The following is a 19,689-nucleotide window of genomic DNA, read 5'->3' on the forward strand; positions in this document are numbered from 1 at the left end:
ACAACTAAAAAACAAAACTAACTGAGTAATGTCAGGGGGAAAGATGGGAATTTGCAAGCAGTTTCCAAAAAGTAGGAATGTACATTTACTTAAGATCTGTACAGAAAAAGATGTTAGGTGCTTTTTCTTTCGAGTCTTTTCTTACATTTTCACCTCCGAGTTCAAGTCGTCTACCGCTACCAGCTGTACACAAGAATAAGTGTGGCTATATGTCAAATTATATATATTATTATATAATATTAATTGATAATTGGTAATGTTACTTTTATTTCCTGAATTTCCCTCGGGATCAATAAAGTATCTATCTAATCTAATCTAATCTATCTATTTAAAAATATTTAAATGCCTTTCTGATTTTGCTTATGGAACATTATTATCTTTTGAGCTTAAAGAGACTTTGCACTCAGATAATGCAATTAAGTACTCATGTAACCATCTATATCTTTACACTGAGCAATACACTTCCACCGTCATCATGCAGCCTTTCAGACCTCTTCTATTGAAATCACAGCAAAGGCATTGTAATGGTGAGGAAAAGCCCTGAGGCTCCACACACATGCTAAACTCTCCAATCTCCTAACGTTCAACTGGTGAAACACATTTGTCCATCCATTATCAACTGTAACAGCAGTGTCTTTAACTTTATTATGGTGACATATAGGGCATGGCAGCCACATGGGACTCCACACAGCAGGGTTTAAAAAAAAAAGGGGGAAAAAAGATGCACAGCTGATCCTGACAAAGACAAAGGCTGACAGTGTTCTGTTTGCAAGCTACTCCTGCAGCACAATAGAGGACAGGACAATGGGACTCTTTTGACCCATAGTGTGGCGAGGTTTCCCTGGTTTCAGAGAGGAGCTATTGTCTAAAGACCTGGTGCACCCTCATTCAGACAATGGAGAACTTAAACTGATGTAAGTGGGTCTCTGCATTATGTGATGGCAAACATGAGGTCCATATCTACTAAATGCAATTTGTTTTTAATGCCCTATTAACACAGCAAGGACATCTTATTGATTTGGTAGAGTTACTGTGCATGAAAACTTAACTCATTGATCTGTTAGCTAAGCAATGACTACTTTTACATTTGGGGAATTATTTTTGAAATAATTGTCTCATGTAACTTCACACATACTCTTTAAGGTACAATGTAAAGCAGCACAGCATAAATCAAACAATATGCAAGAACTTGGCAACAGTTGCAAGGGGGAAAAAAACCTTCCTTTAACAGGCAGAAATCTCGAGAAGAAACAGAATGGTTGGTAGAACGCCATCTGCTGTGATGGCTATGGCTGAAAAACGAGATAGAGACAGAGACTGCAAGTGACAAGTGGGTGATCAAAATATGTCAATGCACCAATATAAGGTGCATTGTGTGTCTTTTTTTCCCTGTGGTACCAGTTCTTTTTGCTCTATGCAGCACTTTGCGATGAGACATTCATACACTGTCGTGTTGTTTTTTTATGAATGGAAACGTGCAGGCGGAGGATTTCACATCAGTGAATGATGAGTAAAGCTCATTTAACTGTAGCCAGTGCCTGCCAGGCTTTTTCAGATGCCATTGTGTAGACTTGTATTCAAACTCGCCATCCTTTTTGCACCTTTTTTGCTCTGAATTTTTAATCCACATTCGTTCGATTTAAAGTTTTTTGTTGGAGCATTTGAGAGACCATTAGCAGCTCAAGTGAAGTCGCAGAGTCAGCGTGACTCAAACATTCGGCAGGCAGTGGGAAGATTACGAGCTCTCTCGTGGCAGCAAAATGTTTGGCTGGATTAGGACATCACATGAAGTCCAAGTTCAAAGCGCAGTAGCGTGAGGATTAGGCCAGGTGGAACTGATCCTGCCAACAACATGTAGAGTACGAGATCAATGTTATAATTACTTGCTTTGTGCAAAAAAAAAACATGAAGGCGATACAATTATGTAGAAATGTAAATCATTCTAATTGTAAGAGCTGCAGTTAAAGAAAGGGTTGAAGAGGATGACCATCACTCCCAGCTCCAGGTTATATAAGTGGATCTGGCACTGAGTTTGATGACTGGATGAATCCCAACAGCTGTCAATGTATCAAGCCCTCTGGCTGGCCAGTGCCATAATTGGAACACAATGAAAGCTGGAGAGGATGTACTTTCTATCTGTGTACGTGAGATCTGTGAGTGAAGCGCTTTTTAGTAAATCCAAACATGGAATGAGAGCTATATTTAACCACCTGCTTGCAAAATGTAGGTAAAAAAAATAGTTTGGGCAGTTCTTTTTGTTTGTAAATGGAGCGTGTGTAATATTAAAATGAAATGTTGTAATTTGATGTATTAAAGCAAAGTTAGTTTAAGGCTCATTTCTATTTGCAGGTCAAACGTGAGAGAGGATATTAAATAATACTATGAAAGAGCTTCAAAATGCAAGCAAATATCTAAAATGCCAAAATCTTCTTTTCCAGGAAGAAGATCATGAAGGGTTTTCTAGTCAACAGTACATTCATTGGAACTGGTGGTGTGAAATGAATTCCTACCGCACCGTCTCCAGCCACAGGCGTCCAATGTCAAATGCATAGATGTGAGTCCATTCAAATGTACAATTCCCGTTTTGTTCCTTTTGTCCCGAGCACAGTTTACCTGTAGCCTACTTTTTGTGGTCAGCCCCATCCTGTGTTCCCCTGACGGAGCTCTACAAAGACACAGCTTGTGAAACCTGCCATGCTTTGTGTCTCGTATCCCTTTCACCAAACCCTGCATCGAGGAGAAGGACAATGGCCTTCAGGTTCCCAGGGCAGTGCGGGAGGCATTAGCACTGGGATAGGTTAACCACTACCGCCAAGTGCTGATGCCTTATGATAAGGACACGCAGGTTTCAGCTTGAGGTACAATGATGGTCTTTGTGTGTGCGACTCTGCACAGATAACCAAAAAGCTGGACAATTTGTTTTCGTGTCTTCCTTTTTTCGCTTATCTCACTTTCCTGCACCTTAGAGGTCAGGGACGAGGCCTGATGGAATTAAGGCTTCCTCTAAATGTATTAATCAAGGTGCTGTTTACCTCTATCGGCACAAAACGTGAGGAAACTTTGAAAGCACTACGTGGAATCGGAGTGCTCCAGACCTCCCACGTCTCTCTTTTGTTTGAAGTATCTCATATTATCCAAATGCCAACTCATTTATCAGGTCATTGAACATGGAGAGACCTTGTCGTCTGAGCTGGATCGTTGCCTTTGCCCTAGAAACTATTCCCTAAAAAAGTGAGGGAAACACACAGTTCGTAGAATTCCATTGTTTTTATTCCAGTCTCAAGGATTGCAGAATAAGTCACCTGTAGGTTTGAAGGCACTCTGACTCATTTGCACTATACTTTGAGATGTTGTATCTGAAATCATCACAGAATAATGGCTGTGTGTGTGAGCATGCATTCCTGCCATGGGATATGACGGCTGTTTAGAGTTTCAGGTGACTGAGAACCAGGAGTGCGTATCCAGATGATAAAACTCCGCCAGTGAAGTGAAGCCTTGAAGTGAGGCGTGTGCTGTTCTGTCTGCTGACATGCACGATTAGCTTTCTTAGTCACCCCAACAATGGCAACAAAACACAAGAAATACCCCTGCCTGTGGTTGTGTTTATAGTTACAGAGAAATAATCAGAATCTCATTCTTAACTGATGCTGCGGGTATTTTGATTAGTTGCAATTGCAGCCAGCATTCTCCCCTTGAGGTCAAGAGCTTAAGAGCTGAATTATTTGTTCAATAAAGTTTATAAAAACAGTTCATGTGAAAGGCCGACCTCTTTATCAAACAGAAAGTCTTATTTGGGAATATTGATGACAGAAGTAATATATCTGACACTCAAAAAGTTTTATTTCTGTTTAATGTAGGATACTTGCAGTTTTAACTTGGACGTAACTCTCAATATGAAACAGAGTTTAAAGACTTCACGTCTGCTAAAATGCTTGAACACTGTATAAAAATCAACATGAAAGATTTGGCATCTAAAGTAACTCATAAACCAAACCTTTAGGTTAATTTTTTCAACATGTTTGCTGAATGCTCGGTTGAAGTCTCCTTTGGTTTCGGGATTTCCTTCAAGGTCCACTCAAAGTTGGGAACAAATAGAGACAGACTGGTGAATCGCCTGGATTCCACACCCACTGTGTGTTTTCCATGAGTCAGAGTGGGCGTCATCCGGGCGCGGGGATGCCAACGTCCATAAGCTTACTCCATCTGTCACCAACGTTCAGCACTGGTGGTCAGTCAACCCCCTTTTTTCATTTTTCAATCTGTTTGTTTTTTCCCCTCATGTGCACCACAACAGAAGACAAACTGGAGACGATGAGACGTTACTATACTGTGGTATTCTTTTTAAATATAAAGACATATAATGAAGTCAAGCACTTAAAGGAAGTATTTGGTTAATATTAAACACTGTAAAAAATGTCAAGACATACAAAGAGAAATGAAAACAAAAATCACAAAAATCCCGCTTATTTTCGCAAAAACAGTGCAAAACTGCTCCTTGACATTTTGCTGCAGTAAAGTAGATGATGATGGTTTTAATTCTCCTCAAACCTTGTACTTCATCTTCCCAGTCTTGCTGATGACACAGATATGCTGAGGGAGGAAGAAGAAGAAGAATGAGCTTGTGTCGCCTCAGTGTTCAGTCTTGTCCACATCAAATAACAGAAAAACATTTGTTTAAGACCACCCTGCACTTTGGGGAATTCCAGCATGGTCTGCAAAATTCATTATACGTGTCATATATAGTATGAGTAGATGAAAGTGAACGTGTTAATTAAAAAGCGAGGAAGGTTTTTCGACATAGATATGACACGTTCATTACTCTAAGTTTGAACGTCCCAGGGGTGCAGCTCATATTTCTTGTGAAGGATACGGACAGATAAGAAGGGAAGCTTTAACTCAGCCTGATAAAGGGATCCGAACCTCCACATTCCACAGGTCAACCTCTTTTCAAAGTTTAGTAATGAAAACCACCCCCCCCTCCCCTCAAACAGGCAGACACACACAACCGTACAGTATGGACGTTACATGCTGCACACACACCAATACAAAACACACACACACACACATACACATACACAGAAAAAAAAGCAGGGGAGTCAGCGTTGGCTCATTGTTTCACATGAGCCAGAGGCAAATATGAGGTCATGCTTTCTTAGATATAAAAAAAGACAAAGTTCACATACGTTTGCACTTTCTAAAAAAAGACTCAGAAGTCTAAATTGGAATGAGTCGTCGAAATATCAGAGTCAAACGTGCTCCTGATTCAGAGTTTGTCGAGAAGTGAGCTGGATGAGCACATGGATGTGAAAGAATAAATGTTCATCCCATTTTTTTAGTTCGACGTTGTCGGCATATTTAAAGGACGTACCAATAATGCCAACAAGCAGTGATTTATAATAACGTTTGCTCAAATACAATTTAAAAATGCTGCAGTCTTAAACTCTCCGCTGCAATCTGTGACTCTTTATATTGTGTAGCTCCGTGTTGGCTTAACAGGAAAAAAACAAGTGTTGAAGGTAGAAGTGAAATAGTTTGTTTAACCAGTATGTGTCAACCTTGTAGATAAATGATTATAAATTCGATTATAATATGTTTTTAATTCATACAGCACCAATTTTAATCTTAAAAGGTATTTAAATACATGATAATGGAGTAAATCATTATCCATGTGCTCATTAAGTTAAATATTTTGCTCTTAATGGTTCTCCTTCATTTTCTGTCTGAAGATGTCCCTGACTGCTGGGCCTCCTTGTTGACATCTGTCTGTCTGACTCAAAGCCGAGTCACGTATTGAGCTTCCCTGAATAATTTTTCCATGTAGATTTTTGTCATGCGAGGCCTCCATGTAAAGCCTCCTCAGGCTGCGTGTTGAGGTTCAGGTTTCAGAGAGGAGTGCATCTCATTGATTTCCTGTGTTTACCTGCCCGCCCTCTTTCCCTTTCATCTTTTTCTCTAAAGCTCTTTGAAAGGTCAGGTGCTGTGTGCAGACGTGGACTCACATTCAGGTCTCGAAAGTATTCATTGTAGTCCAGGGCATAACCGACCACGAAGCGGTTTGGGATTTCAAATCCAACGTCTACCAGGGAAAACACAGAAATGAATATTAGCATTCACATTTACCAACAAGCCAACATTAAACCTTAGATACTCAGTTATTTTCCTTTTTTAAACTACAAACGTGTCTGTGTTGTGTTCTACATCTTCACAGGGAGAAACAGCCTCTTTGCTGACTGTCCGAATAAAAAATGGCTTCTTCTTGACCCTCCTCTAAAATTTGCAAAAAGCCAAAAAACTGAACCTCAATTCTGCAGTTTTTATCTCCAGTTTTATTGTCTCAGTCATGCGGTCCAGAGCTGATTGGAGGAGACTTATCATGCCAGGAAGCATTCTCGATTATCAACACAGTATGAAACATTATAAAACACAGAACAGACCGCATGCCTAACATCTGCTTTAGCTTCGAGAAACACTGGAGCATCTGAGTCCCTGTTGCTGACGTCTGAGATGAGGTATGATAACGGCCTCATGGAAGTGTAATAAAGAGACAGGAATGGATGCCATTAAAGGACAGGGTTACTCACAGTCTGTCAAACTTTCTGCCATGTTAGGGACCCTCTTCACCAACAGACTAAAAAACACATGAAATATTAGTCAATTTCCAAAAAAAAGCAACAGGCCAGAAATGATTCAAGTTCTTAAAGTTAGAAAGAAAAACAAATAAGTCTCACTATCAAAATCTACAGCTGCCATTTAAACAGTGTTCAAGTTACAGACTAGACAAACTTTCAGCATGAAACTCGTGTGTGTGAGGAAAGATGTTTATCTAGCTTCTGTGATCTCAGGTTGTGTAGGAACAGTCCACAGACATGAGATAGCGACATGAGATAGCGTCTGTGAACTTGAATTTCCCTCGGGATCAATAAAGTATCTATCTATCTATCTATCTATCTATCTATCTATCTATCTATCTATCTATCTATCTATCTATCTATCTATCTATCTATCTATCTATCTATCTATCTATCTGTGGATGAGTGATATCGCTCCTTTGTGCTCGTCACACGCTCGGCAACCCCCCCCCCCCCCCCCCATATGGGGAATCACAGAGGACAGAGATACTGGCTCACCCTGCGACCTTGACCATCTTGGGTTCAAAGGTCTCCACATGCTTCAGAAGGGCCTTCATGGTCTTTCCTGTGTCCACTATGGCCTGAGGGAAGGGAAGAGCAAAGGAAGCAAAGGAAGAGGAAGAGATGAAGAGGGACGGACGCGGGGTTTCGGAGTGCAGAATGCTTTGAAAATATGCACACTGCAGGATGGAAAAACTTCCACAACACAATCTAAAAGGACACCCACTCGAAACTGGGAGTTCACAAGCATTATTGTATTGTGCTTCTGATTTGAGTAACAGCTGAAACGTGATCCTAACAAGCAAGCACTTATTTATTTATTTATTTTTGTCCTTTTTGGGAACAAAAACAAAAAAAGAAGCAGCACAAAGGCTCCTCAACCCCAAAAAAAGGGCACAAACAGGAGTGCAAACAAAACATGTCAAAGGTGTCAAACAAGGCAAACATCCGGGAAAAAAAGTGCTCGATAAAAAAGGAACCAAAGATGCACCTGAGACTCACCTCAACAATGAGCACACTCTTGGTATCATGTGGGAAAAGGAGAAAAAACAGGAGTAAAATAGCACCTTTATTTCAAAGCAATTGCAGGAAAAGTGATAATAAAGGCGCCACTGTTTCTGTGTAATGTACATTCCTTACTGATGATATCTATAGCAACAACATTGGCAGTATCTTAAAAACACAGTCGACTCATTCTCTTCCACATTGTAATGAACAGCTGTGTATCGACAGTGAGAAAAAGTCACTTCTAAGAGTCCGCGTGTTGCACACTTTCACTGCTGCAGGGTTTCAAATGACTCCTTGTTCCCTGAGTTGGCTGTATGGAGCTCTTTGTGAGCGCAGAGCGGAGTATCTATGGTTTTGGGGAGAGTGAGCACAGAGAATGCAGGCAGCTGGCCAGTGTTCTCTCCGTCTACACCTGAACACTGTTACACAATACTCGGAGAAAGTGGGAAGGGGAAAGTGGAGAACACAAAATACTGAAATAAATCGACCCTGTGTGGCTGCTTGTTGTAGCTACAAATACGCTCTTTCAAGGGAGCTGGGCACTTGCAGTTTTTTTCACTTTGCAGGGTCGATGTTTTCGTTCTGACCAGGACGCCTGGATCGTGTTTTTTTAAATTTTTTTATTCTTGTCAATCAATACTGACAACAAAAAAGCACGCTTCACCTTATAGGTTCAGTTTGTTTGACTAGTTTGAGTGCTCCGATCTGTGCTCAACCCTAGAAAGCGCGAAAGGTGGCCTTCATGCACTCGCACAAGCGCGAAGCATGTACGGCCTTCCATTATGGAGAAGTCTCAGGGTGTGATGGCTGTGACGACTCTAGAGTCTGTTGGGGCCCTGGACAGAAAATCAATCAAGTTTGAGAGCCCTGAGGGGCCTCCTGCTGGTCTCGGGCCCCGAGCAGTTGCTTGCCTTGCTCGTTGACAAACAGCACCTCTGGCTTTATCTGCAACATAATCAACAGCTGGTATTAAGACACCTGAAGGCGAAAAATCATCTGGAGCTGTGATTTCATGTCTTCCTGTGTGGATGGCTTCCAATGAAAGATGGTTATACACATATTGAAGAACTCGTGTTTGTGATGATATAGAGGTCCTTGTGGGAGGTTAAAGGATTGTGATTTATGTAACACTTTCAGAGTGGAGTGATTCACGTCCTTTGTGCAAGGTGCTGATAAGCTGTTTCTATTCTGAACACTTCAGGACCTTTTCACCTTCAGTACATTTCATTTCACGGAATTCAAAATCAGTCTTCTTTTTTTTTTTCTCTCCTCGAAGAACGCGTGTGGGCATATTTGCAAACTCAATCGGCTGAGTAAGGAGGGCCTGATATCTCAGATAATAATGCAGTGAGGAGGATCATTCCTCGAGATCCTGCGTGGCCCCCCAGAGACCTCCATTCCGGGCTGTACGAGATAAACCGTCAGTAAATCTGCAGTGTAGGAACATTTGTTATCCTGTTTCATGGAGGGTTGTGTGGGGGGTTGTGTTCTCTGCTCCAGAAGAGAATAAAAAAAACAACTTTAAAACTAAATCTCATCTCAATTGCTAAAAATGTATTTAATCTCAGAGGAACACTGCGGGACATAAATTCTATCGTTGTTGTTTTGACAGCTCCTCATTGAAGCAGACCTTTTCTATTTCTATTGCCAATTTTCCACTTAATATCCAAATTCAGTCAGAAATGAATTTACACGCACCTTTCCTCGCAGGAAAGACAGATCTTGGCTTCCTATGATGTGCAGTTCCTCTGTTGATTGGTCATTCTGTGGAGAGCAGAGAAGAGTATTCATATATAAGTAGAGCCTCACAGATATGTATGTATATATACTAATCAAAACTAATGAAGCCTCTCACAGTGTTGGTGTATTTATTCGGTGTGATGCAGAAATGGTGTCATTATGTAGTTTCATTCAGTGTTGGTGTAAAAAAGTCTTCATCGGTCGAGGCCCGATCGTAGGACTATTGAACAGTTTGCGTCTGTCTGACAGTTTTAGAGCGATCAGTCTGCTGCATTATGAAGCGTTAACTGCCTCACAAAGATGTTGAATGGACCATATGATTCTAAAAATTCTCTTTTTGTCTCTGTCGGAGTCCGGAGGTGAGCTTTGAATGTCAACCTTTGAAGTTGGGGTCGCTCAGCTAGCGATGCATCAGTGTGGATAGGACGAGCAGGGAGTGAATCCTGGCCCTGGAGGCCGTTCACATGACTCCATCATGACCTGTGAGATCGACTAACAGAGTCATCATCACTCACACATTGTCCTCTACTGAACAAAGAGTCAGCACTGACTGCTGCCATGTTGTTTGTTGACATCAAAATGCAATGACGATGCTTTTATCTTCTTAAACAGCCTCACTAGTTTTTCTATTTACAAAGCTGCAATTTTAGATTTGTATTAACAAAATAATTCCTGTATTTATGTTCCACATACAGATTGTTTTTTCTTCTTCTTCTGTGAATTCCTCTTGTGTCAATTGATCTGATGAGAAAGCTGTTGAGTACAATTGTGCTCACAGGGAATCAATGAAGTTGTACAAATTTAATTATGTGTGTAAGAAATTCTCATTTTACTCAGGTATGTTTTGGTCAGTCATTCATTCACACAGTTATTTAATAATAGAAATCTGTTTTATAAGCTTGATTTTGTGAAATGACCTCAAAGTGTTTTCACTGATCCACCAAAGAAAATAATCTAGAATTCAATCTAGCCTGTCCTTATAGCTACTACATCCTCTGTAAAAGCCAATTCTTCAAGTAGAAAGTGAGTCTTCCCATGTCCGGGAGAGGAAGTAAAGGAATGTGACCACATGCAGAGAAATGTAAATCACATCATTTTGGATGCTTCGTGTGCCAAAACACACAATCATAACTGTCTGTGGTGGAAACTGGCAAGTTATATATCATTGTAAACATTGATATTTAATACCATAAGTTAAAAATCCTCCTTTTTCTACATTCCAGTTGTTAGGCCCTTTTTCTATGCGTCTTTCTTTGGCAGCTGCACAAACACAAATGATCCGAGTGTTGTGTTTACGACCTGAGCGCTGCACTCGATCCACCATCTATCGCCCTTGAGGTGTCCTGCCTGAACGAGCTATCAATGCTAAACAGGACCAACAGTGACATCTGGTGGTCAAACTGAAGTCTGAGTCAGATTTGGGATGCCAAACAAAGGAGGAGTGTCTTTAGTGCATGAGTGTAGGAATGCTAAGGACAACATCTTTTTATCATTTTGACGGTCCCAAAACCTAAATATATTAAATCCACAGTGATATAAAACATAAGGAATCCTGTCAATCCAGTCATTTGAGAAGCTGGAATGATGGAATATTTGACTTTGTTAATTACCATTAAAGAATTAATTCTCAAAATAATTTAAATTGTCAATGATTTTTCCTCAAATGGAATCAATCAAATCCGTACTGTGAAGTTTAATGATGGGGATCGGGGCTTTTTCCCCCCCTTTTAAAGAAGAGACAGGAAAAGAAGACAGGAAAGGGTTTTAAGAACGACTGGCAACAAACTTCAAGACAAATTTACAAACAACATCCAATATCTTTTTTTTTTTTACCTACCAGGTAGCTCTTCAGACGGATGAACTCAACCCTTGTTTCCAGGTACTTGTTGGAGTTTCGACCGAGCACCTTTATGAACTCCACCAGGTCTGCACAGAACTTGTAGCCTCCCTTCAGGACGCACAGCACCATGATGTTGCTATTTCCAAAGTCATCCATGATGTATCTGGCCATACGCTCGATCCTGCAGGAAGAATGGCAAATATCAAAATACAAATGAGCAGGTATAGTCATTGAAAGAATACATTTTTCAGGTGTGTTTTTTACCTGTTCATGACTACTCCATGTGGAATGTACACACTCTCTATGTCTTCATGGTAGTGCTCCGGGTACGTGAAGAGGTCCAGACTGTATCCAGGCCAATCATCTTTGATCTAGGACATGCAGCAGGCCATTAGAAATTGAGATACAAATACAAATTTTAATTATTTATTTATATTTTGTATTAAAAAAACAGTATAAAAAAAACTAGTTAGTTAAATATTGGATCTTTTCTAATCTCTTAAATTGTAATGTACATCATTTTGTGAATTATTCTTAATGAGCTTTAGCAATGTTAATGTATGTTTTCCATGCTAATAAAGCCCTTTGAATTGAATTGATACAGCAGTGTAACATAGTTACTTGATTATTTATATTTGAGTGAGGGATCTTAAAAGGTCCAGTGAATTTCGTGTTGGCTGTTCTCTACATACTTAAATATTACTGAAGTAAGAGAAGTAAGGGGCGCTGCTGTTTAAGCAACAAGCAGCAGGTGACTGGACTGCATGCATACCTTTTATTTTTTCTGATTGTGTCGTGACCGAGGCTACGGACTTCTGTTGCCTGTTTTATGGTATGACCTGGTTGTAAGACACATTTCCACCCGGGGATATTAAATCAAGTGAAATTGAATGGATGTCAGAGGTGTTTTAAAACTACACACTACATCACCATAAGAAATTCAGGGGAGCTGACAACAGAACTTAGCAGCTCCACACAGAAAGTCAGTACAGCAAGAGAACAACAAAATAAGTAACTTTAAGTTTCTTCAGCAGTGATAATGTTGAATTTGCCCATTATAAAGGCTCAAAGTGTGTTTAAAGTGAAAGTTCTCGGGATATAAACGGAGAATTAGAACCATATCGGATATAAACAAATTGTTTTTCTAGCCCACAGCATCCTGAACCTCAGACATGTAGTCGTTTCTTCTTCCATTGTTAATTATTTCTCGGTTAAGAATATGAAAACCTTGAAGGTATTCTGAAGCGGCTTAGTGTAAATTAATCACACCAGGACCCTAAGGAATTCTTTCAGAGAAAAACAAACATGTTATCATTTTCAAACAGCTCTAATGTTTGTAGCTGAGGAAATAATCCTTCTCCATAAATGTCAGTATATATAGCTGGGACATACATTTCTGAATTCAGCACTAATAATCCTTTGTTTGAACATACCACGATTCCTTTTGTCACTCCTGTGCTGTCCATGTGCAGTGGGTAAAAACTGTCCACCCTGGAGTAAAGACTGAGCATAGGACACAGGCGGCAGTAACCTTCAGAGGAAATACACAAACATTTAACATTTAACCTGATGGACGCAAATTACGAAAGGATTCCCATCTTTGTCTGAACAGGAAAAGATTCAAACTTCACCAAAAATGACACAAAAAAATCAACTCGTACTGTCCCATTGCATTACTCACTGCTTTGCTGCTTTCGTTCGGTCACAACTCACAAAACCAAGAGAGACGACAGAAAGTCAAATGATATCCAGAGTAGTCCTGTCGCAGCCGGCCACAATGGGCCGCGGGATCACGCTCGAGTCATTAGTGTGAAACAGGAAAGCGCTGTTTACGAGTGGTGGAGGAGAATTACAGGGATAATCAGCCTCATGTGATGTGATGCTGGCTTGTGGTAGAATCACAAGCCACAGAAGGAGAAATGAACAAATTCTTCGTTTCAGAGCAGAACATTTTATTCTGTCAAAATGAAATAGATTTAATACAACAGTGACAGCCTGACTGTTTGCAAATGCACATTTCTTTTTTTTGTCAATACCCGGGGGCTCAAATGTTTAAATCTCAACAAGAGAAATAGGCGCTTCATCATTTTAAGGTGAAATCTTTTTGTATTGAGAATAAAGGTTTTAAGACAAGGCACACCAAACCTGATGAAGTCAGATTTTATTTGATGTCCTAGTTTTTGATTCGGTAGATTCTCTTTAACTTCTCCAAAAACTTGATGTCAGCCTCCAGCTGATCCAACGAAGCCTCCAGGCGCTGCTTATGGGCTCTCTTTGTCATGGTGTCAGTGACAAGTGAGAGGCCCTGGTATTCATGGAACATCATATCCCAATTCTTCTTCAAGCCCTGGATAGTAGAAACAAACACACACACACACACACACACACACACACACACACACACACACACACACACACACACACACACACACACACACACCCACACACACGGACATACATCCCTATGACAACTAAATCCTTATGACTATGCAACTGTGAGATCTTAACCTATATCCTCCTTCATTTGATGACGATGCTGGTTTAACAACACCGGACTTTATCTTTATCATCTGTTTTCTCATGATCTTGATAAACTACCAGGTTATCAAAGGAATCCCGAGCAGGATAGAGACCTCGAGAAAAGGATGGAATTGTTTCCATTGTTGTTATCACAGATAAACAACAGTAAAACATCTGGATGTATTTTTGCTCAGGGCTTCTCTAATTCACTCACTCAAATCTAATAAGAAATCAAATGTGTTGCTTGGGAACAATCCAAGAACTCAATGAACCAAAAATAACCTTGAGTTGCTTATTAATGCTACTTATTGCTAATGCTAATATTATTTGTTGAACTGTTTTGTAAAAGCAATGTCACATTGGATGTGGGTCTGAATACAGCCAGGAGTGTGATTCAGTCGTAGACACAAGGCTGCAGACTGAGAGCTGAGGATGATCTCAGCTGTACTGATTTCTGTTACATCAGCACTCCCATTGTGTAATATTACTCCGATAAAGCTCCTATATCACTGGAGTAGCAGTTCAAAAATACAATTAATGTTTGAATGAATTATGCTTGGCTCAGGCTAAATGTACTTTCAGGGCATTCTTAATGAATGAAAGTGTCTGAAAACTTCAGACATTAAATTGTCAGAATCCCTTCCTGTTCTACTACAGATGTTCCAGATGTCTGCACGCCTCCCTGCTGATTGAGAGAGAGCGACTTTGCAAAGTCATGTGTTTGCGTACCTCTATCATGCTCTGTTGCTCCTCTTCAGATATCAGTTTGATGGCTCCATGCCCCCTCTGTTCCTTCAAAAATCTTAAATTCTCCTCGTGAACTCTTTGCTCTTCCTCATAGCGCTGTTTCAGGTACTCGGGTACTTCTCCGTAATCCTGAAAAAAGGAACCGGAAAAGAAGTTTAGAAGATGATCATTTCACAGATCAAATTGGGAATTTATGCAAAGTTTTGAGAGCTCTGCTTGTCATCTTTTTATTAGCTGATCTACCTGTGTGTAAGACTGTAGTTATGTACCTTTTTCTTAATGTACACCGGGATGAGTCCGGATTTTTCAATGGGCTGCTTGTGTCCCTTGCTCGTGTCGACACATGCAGGCTGGGGCTTCATTGGTACGGCTGTAGCTGTCTTTATAAAGTCCCTCTTCGTGTGAAGGCCCATCAGTGGCCGGTCTGTCCTTGCAGGAACAGGAGGTTTTCTCACAACGCAGGTGTTTCGAACCTCTTTTGAACACCGTGTAACTGTAAAACACCAAATGTAAGGTAAATATCACAATTGCAGCTCAAAGATGAAACCACACATTGATCCATTTCACTCACTTTCAGGTAATTTGGGATCTTTTGAATGCTTCTTAAGGTATTTTTCCGGGGGCTGCACTTCTATCTTTGTTGGTCCCATGGTCCTCATGGCCTCTTTGTTAGATCTCTTTTCAAGAATGACTGTCGGCCTGAACTTGGACATATACCTTCAGATAAAGCATAACAAAGAAAAGAAACCATTGATTGCTCAACAATCAAAGAAGAATATGTTTTTATCTATTACAATTAAATGCAGTTTTAAAACAAGCAAGCACAATAATAATATTTGAAATGTTAAAAATAATAATAATAATAATTTCTGAATAATAACGTGAAAGCAGGAGTAAGAGAACACCAACTAATATTTTTTTAAATTGCCTTTTTAAATACCTAGGTGGCTTCTGAGTATGAACCTCTTCCTTAGGGAGCAGATTGTAAACACTTTCCGGTGGATAAATAAATCCGGACATTGTGAACTACTTCACAAAAAGACCACCGAGCGAACGGAGAAAAAAAGTTAGCTGGATTTGTTTGACAACACGCTGTTGGTTTGTTGCTGGGCAACAACAAGCTCGTGTACCATTTACAGACCGTTGTAAAACACGGATTCGGGTTCACTCGCCTGTCTTCTTGTTAAATTGACGAGATGTGTCTTGGTTTAAATTATAAAACAACGAAAGCAAATATAACTGTCACTATTCATTACCCATTACGCTGTTTTTCGTTCATTTCATTTCTAGAATTGTTTCATAAACATAAATGGCTATTGTCATAGAAATGTGATGCTGTTTTTGATTCTGCTCTTCGAAAGAACAACTTTCCGAGGAGCCCGTGAATACAGCATGGTTTGCTCGCGTGCTGTCAATGTTTACCCTCTTGTACATTATGAAGTCGATGAGCCCACTTCAAAAAAATAAAACAATAAACAACAAATTACTTAAATGCGCTTATTTTGCTTGGCAACGGGACATTTGGGTTAGTAATATTAATATGCACAGTCTATGCGTTTGACTTTTCGTTGAAAGTGCGGGTATTTTGTCCCTCCAGGCTGACCGTAGATGTTTGTAGTGACTTCAGAGGGCTTTCTTCCTGTCAACCATGTGGGGCAGAATTGTACTTTGTCCCGCTACATAAGAAAAGAAAACGCCACAGACTCTACTAAAACAATATAATTGAGTGTGCAGTACGGGAATAAAACATTTCACGTGAGTGTCTCGGCCATATAAACAATCGTTCCTCCCCAGGTCATGGTGACAGGTCATTTTCTATCTAGGGTACTGTCCTGGCTGCAGCCTTATTTAAACCCACAGTAGTGGCTAATATATCAGTCTGAATCAAACGTGTCATTGCAGTCAAATGTCCCCTTTTTAAATTAATTTCTCTTCCACAGGAGAGCTGGCAGCTGTTATAAGACTCCTCCATGGGCTTAATGAATGCAGGACAGCTTGCAGTGAGAGCTGTTAGATGCTACTTAACTCCCTTTACAACAACCAAATCATGGCTGTCTACCAAAGCCTACCAGTTGGGGGGGGAAAACATCCTGCTGATGGGTCCTCCTGGAGCGGGAAAGACCACAGTGGGCAAGATAGTAGCCCACAGACTGGGACTTCCTGCCATTGATGTGGACGATGATGTCTTGGAGGCGACATGGAAGATGCCCGTTGCTGCCAAGCTGGCATTAATCGGGGGTGAACGATTCCTGGAGGAGGAAGGCGAGGCTTTAAGTAACTTCTCTGCTTCAGGGTGTGTTGTCTCCCTCACAGGCTCCAATCCTCTTCACTGTGCGGCGATGCAGCACGTCAAAGAGTCCGGCCTGGTCATCTACCTCGACGTGGACAGTGAAGACATCCTACACCGACTCGCCAGGATGAAGGTGAACAGGATTGTAGGCCAGGACGTGGGTGTGTCCATGAGGGACATTCTCCTTTACAGGAAGCCGTTTTATGAGAAGTGGGTGGACGTGCGGGTGTTGTGCGGGAAAGGGGACACGGTGGAGGAAGTTGCTGAGAAGGTATTGAAAGCTGTGAAAAGATATCAAAACCCCTCCGGAGAAAGCTACGTGTCAACCAGGAGTGATGGAGGGGAATCGTCCAATCAGAAAACAGACTTTAGTGATGTGGTGATTGAAGGTTTAGCTCCAGATGGAGGCCTCTATGTTCCTGAAAATGGCTTTCCAAATGTGCATCCTCGTGAGTGGCAAAGGCTTGTTGACATGTCGTACCCAGAGCGAGCATCAATTTTACTGGAAAAGTGCATCCACCCCTTGGAAGTCTCCGCTTTAGATCTCAGAAAAATGATCTTCAAAGCATATGGTTCTAACTTTTCCAGCGAGAAAGTAGCACCTGTGAAACATCTCATGAATAACCAGTATCTTCAGGAGCTTTTTCACGGGCCCACCGCCTCATTTAAAGACCTCGCCTTGCAGCTCATGCCGCAGCTCTTCGCCCACTGCCTTCCCTCCATGTGTAATTACCTCATTCTGGTCGCCACGTCTGGAGACACAGGAAGTGCAGTACTCAGTGGTTTTAGTGGTCTCGCTGGCACCGACAGACACAGGGCAGGGGTGCTCGTGTTTTTCCCAGAAGTTGGTGTGAGTGAGATCCAGAAACTTCAGATGACGAGCTACAGCGAGGGAAACGTCCGGGCTGTCAGCGTCGCCTCGGACTTTGACTTCTGTCAGAGATCCATAAAGAGGATGTTCGGAGAGTCTGGCCTGACGGGGCACCTCGCTGTGGAGTACGGGACAGTCCTCAGCACCGCCAACTCCATCAACTGGGCACGTCTGCTGCCACAGGTGGGCGGTGTATAATAAATCAATATATATTTCACTGTGCAATAACACATGGACACTTTCACCTGTATGTGCAATAATCGCAATAATAATAATTGTTTTAGCCATATTTTTTACATTTTGCATTTTCAAGGCATATTTTGTATATTTTCCTTTTTTCCAACAGAGAATGCTCTATTATTTATTTTATTTTATTCTTTATACTGTTACCTGCTACATTTTATTTTATCTTATATGCTGCAGTAAACCTACATTTCCCTGAAGGAGTCTAAGTCTAAATACATTTAAGTATACATTACCACACATAATTTTTCCTACCATTTATTGAATATTTTTCTACCTGAAGTCTTTCCTATCATGTCTGCCCACTGTGCCCCCAAATTCCCCACCCACCCCCACCCATCTCTAAATAAAGGCATTAGAAAGAAAGACACACAAAGACTGATTTAACACAGCCAGGATTGAAACCCCGTTAATGCAGCAGAAGATCGACATGATTTTCACTTTTTCTCATTTGACACAGTCCTCTAAAGCATTTAGTCTCTAATTTATCGACATGAAGGTCAACACAGTGAACTTGTTCTCCTCTTTCAGGTGGTTTATCATTGCTCATCCTACCTGGACCTTTGCAGAGACGGTGTCATCAAGTTTGGCGAGCCCATTGATGTTTGCATCCCTTCTGGTAACTTTGGCAACGCCATGTCAGCGGTGTACGCCAAGCAAATGGGCATCCCGATAAGAAAAGTAATGTGTGCGTCCAACCACAACCGCATCATCGCAGACTTCATAACCACAGGAGAGTACAACCTGCGAGGCCGACCTCTCATTCCCTCCCTCTCTCCAGCTATCGATATCCTGAAATCCTCCAACCTGGAGCGCTTTATCCACCACGTGTCACGCGGAGATGGGCCTCTTGTGAAAAAGCTGTTTTCTCGTTTAGACAATCAGCAGCACTTCCAGGTTCCCAGGCCTCTTCTCCGTAGGATGCAGCAGGAAGTGCAGGCCGGCTGGTGCTCTGAAGACGAGTGCTTGGCCGTCATACGGAGCGTTCACACACATACGGGCTACGTCATGGACACACACACCGCGGTGGCTAAAGTGGTGTCTGACAGGCTGCAGGACGCTTCTTGCCCCGTGGTGATCTGCTCCACTGCGCACTACGGGAAGTTTGCCCCCGCTGTGTTCAAAGCCTTAAAAATCCAGAATATGCCAGAGGATCCCGTGGAGCAGCTGAGGACGCTTGCAGCGGCTGCAGCCGGACCAGACATGCACAGAGACATGATGAAACGGCTGCTGGAGAGCAGCAGGAGAGGACACACTGTGTGTGAGGCAGATTACAGTGTGCTGGTAGAAGAGGTGGAGGCCATGATACAGGACTCCTTCTTGAAAGCGATGTAGGACTATTTAAAAAAACAAAAAAACCCCAACTCATTTCCTCTTTGAATTAATAAAATGGAATAAAAATAATAAATGTTATATACAATATAAAATGTTTGACCTGCATGAGTCTGCAGGACTAACTGTGATTGTACTTTATTTGAACATTGAACTGTTTTATGACGCTTTTTAAAGCCTACTGATTATGCAGCTTTCTTAACATCGTCATGCAGAGGCCTATAGGGCGTCTGCCTCTTGGCCTCAGCTGTATGAAAACACTGAGAATAACAGCGTTAGTATACAGGAAGTGCAGGAATGGGAACTGATAACTGGCTCGTTCAGGAGTTTGTAAAAAAACATTAAAAGAGTGACATGAAATCGTTCTCAACAGTCAGGAAGATAAACGTCTCCTCCAAATGAATATACAAGGTTTGATCTATAGTGTTGTGTGTTTTTACTTAACTTTTCTGGACACAGAGAAAAGTTA

The 19,689-nt window shown here is 41.2% G+C and overlaps 3 protein-coding genes across 4 annotated transcripts; 1 reads left to right on the forward strand and 2 right to left on the reverse strand.

Moving 5' to 3' along the window:
• Positions 1–3,306: 3,306 nt before the first annotated feature.
• prtfdc1a (phosphoribosyl transferase domain containing 1a) lies at positions 3,307–13,049 on the reverse strand. Of its 2 annotated transcripts, XM_079360696.1 has the most exons (10): positions 12,899–13,049; positions 12,651–12,748; positions 11,482–11,588; positions 11,215–11,398; positions 9,336–9,401; positions 7,632–7,649; positions 7,128–7,210; positions 6,582–6,628; positions 6,000–6,076; positions 3,307–4,590 (listed from the first exon to the last, which is right to left on the reverse strand). In XM_079360696.1, the coding sequence occupies exons 2-10, from the start codon at positions 12,726–12,728 to the stop codon at positions 4,543–4,545; spliced, it is 708 nt and encodes a 235-aa protein (XP_079216822.1). In that variant the 5' UTR covers positions 12,729–12,748; positions 12,899–13,049; the 3' UTR covers positions 3,307–4,542. The 2 variants fall into 2 exon arrangements, with proteins under 2 accessions (XP_079216822.1, XP_079216823.1); XM_079360697.1 differs by lacking the exon at positions 7,632–7,649 and having other exon boundaries at positions 12,651–13,049.
• A 96-nt stretch (positions 13,050–13,145) lies between these two features.
• Positions 13,146–15,590, reverse strand: enkur (enkurin, TRPC channel interacting protein). The gene is made up of 5 exons (XM_079360695.1): positions 15,425–15,590; positions 15,056–15,201; positions 14,754–14,977; positions 14,467–14,613; positions 13,146–13,564 (listed from the first exon to the last, which is right to left on the reverse strand). Exons 1-5 carry the CDS (start codon positions 15,502–15,504, stop codon positions 13,391–13,393), a joined length of 771 nt encoding a protein of 256 aa, XP_079216821.1. The 5' UTR covers positions 15,505–15,590; the 3' UTR covers positions 13,146–13,390.
• A 460-nt stretch (positions 15,591–16,050) lies between these two features.
• thnsl1 (threonine synthase like 1) lies at positions 16,051–19,237 on the forward strand. Its single transcript, XM_079361287.1, has 3 exons — positions 16,051–16,239; positions 16,425–17,828; positions 18,420–19,237. The coding sequence occupies exons 2-3, from the start codon at positions 16,455–16,457 to the stop codon at positions 19,221–19,223; spliced, it is 2,178 nt and encodes a 725-aa protein (XP_079217413.1). The 5' UTR covers positions 16,051–16,239; positions 16,425–16,454; the 3' UTR covers positions 19,224–19,237.
• Positions 19,238–19,689: the final 452 nt, after the last annotated feature.

The sequence above is a fragment of the Symphodus melops genome, assembly GCF_947650265.1.
Source record: "Symphodus melops genome assembly, chromosome: 14".
In the NCBI taxonomy this organism is placed as follows: domain Eukaryota; kingdom Metazoa; phylum Chordata; class Actinopteri; order Labriformes; family Labridae; genus Symphodus; species Symphodus melops.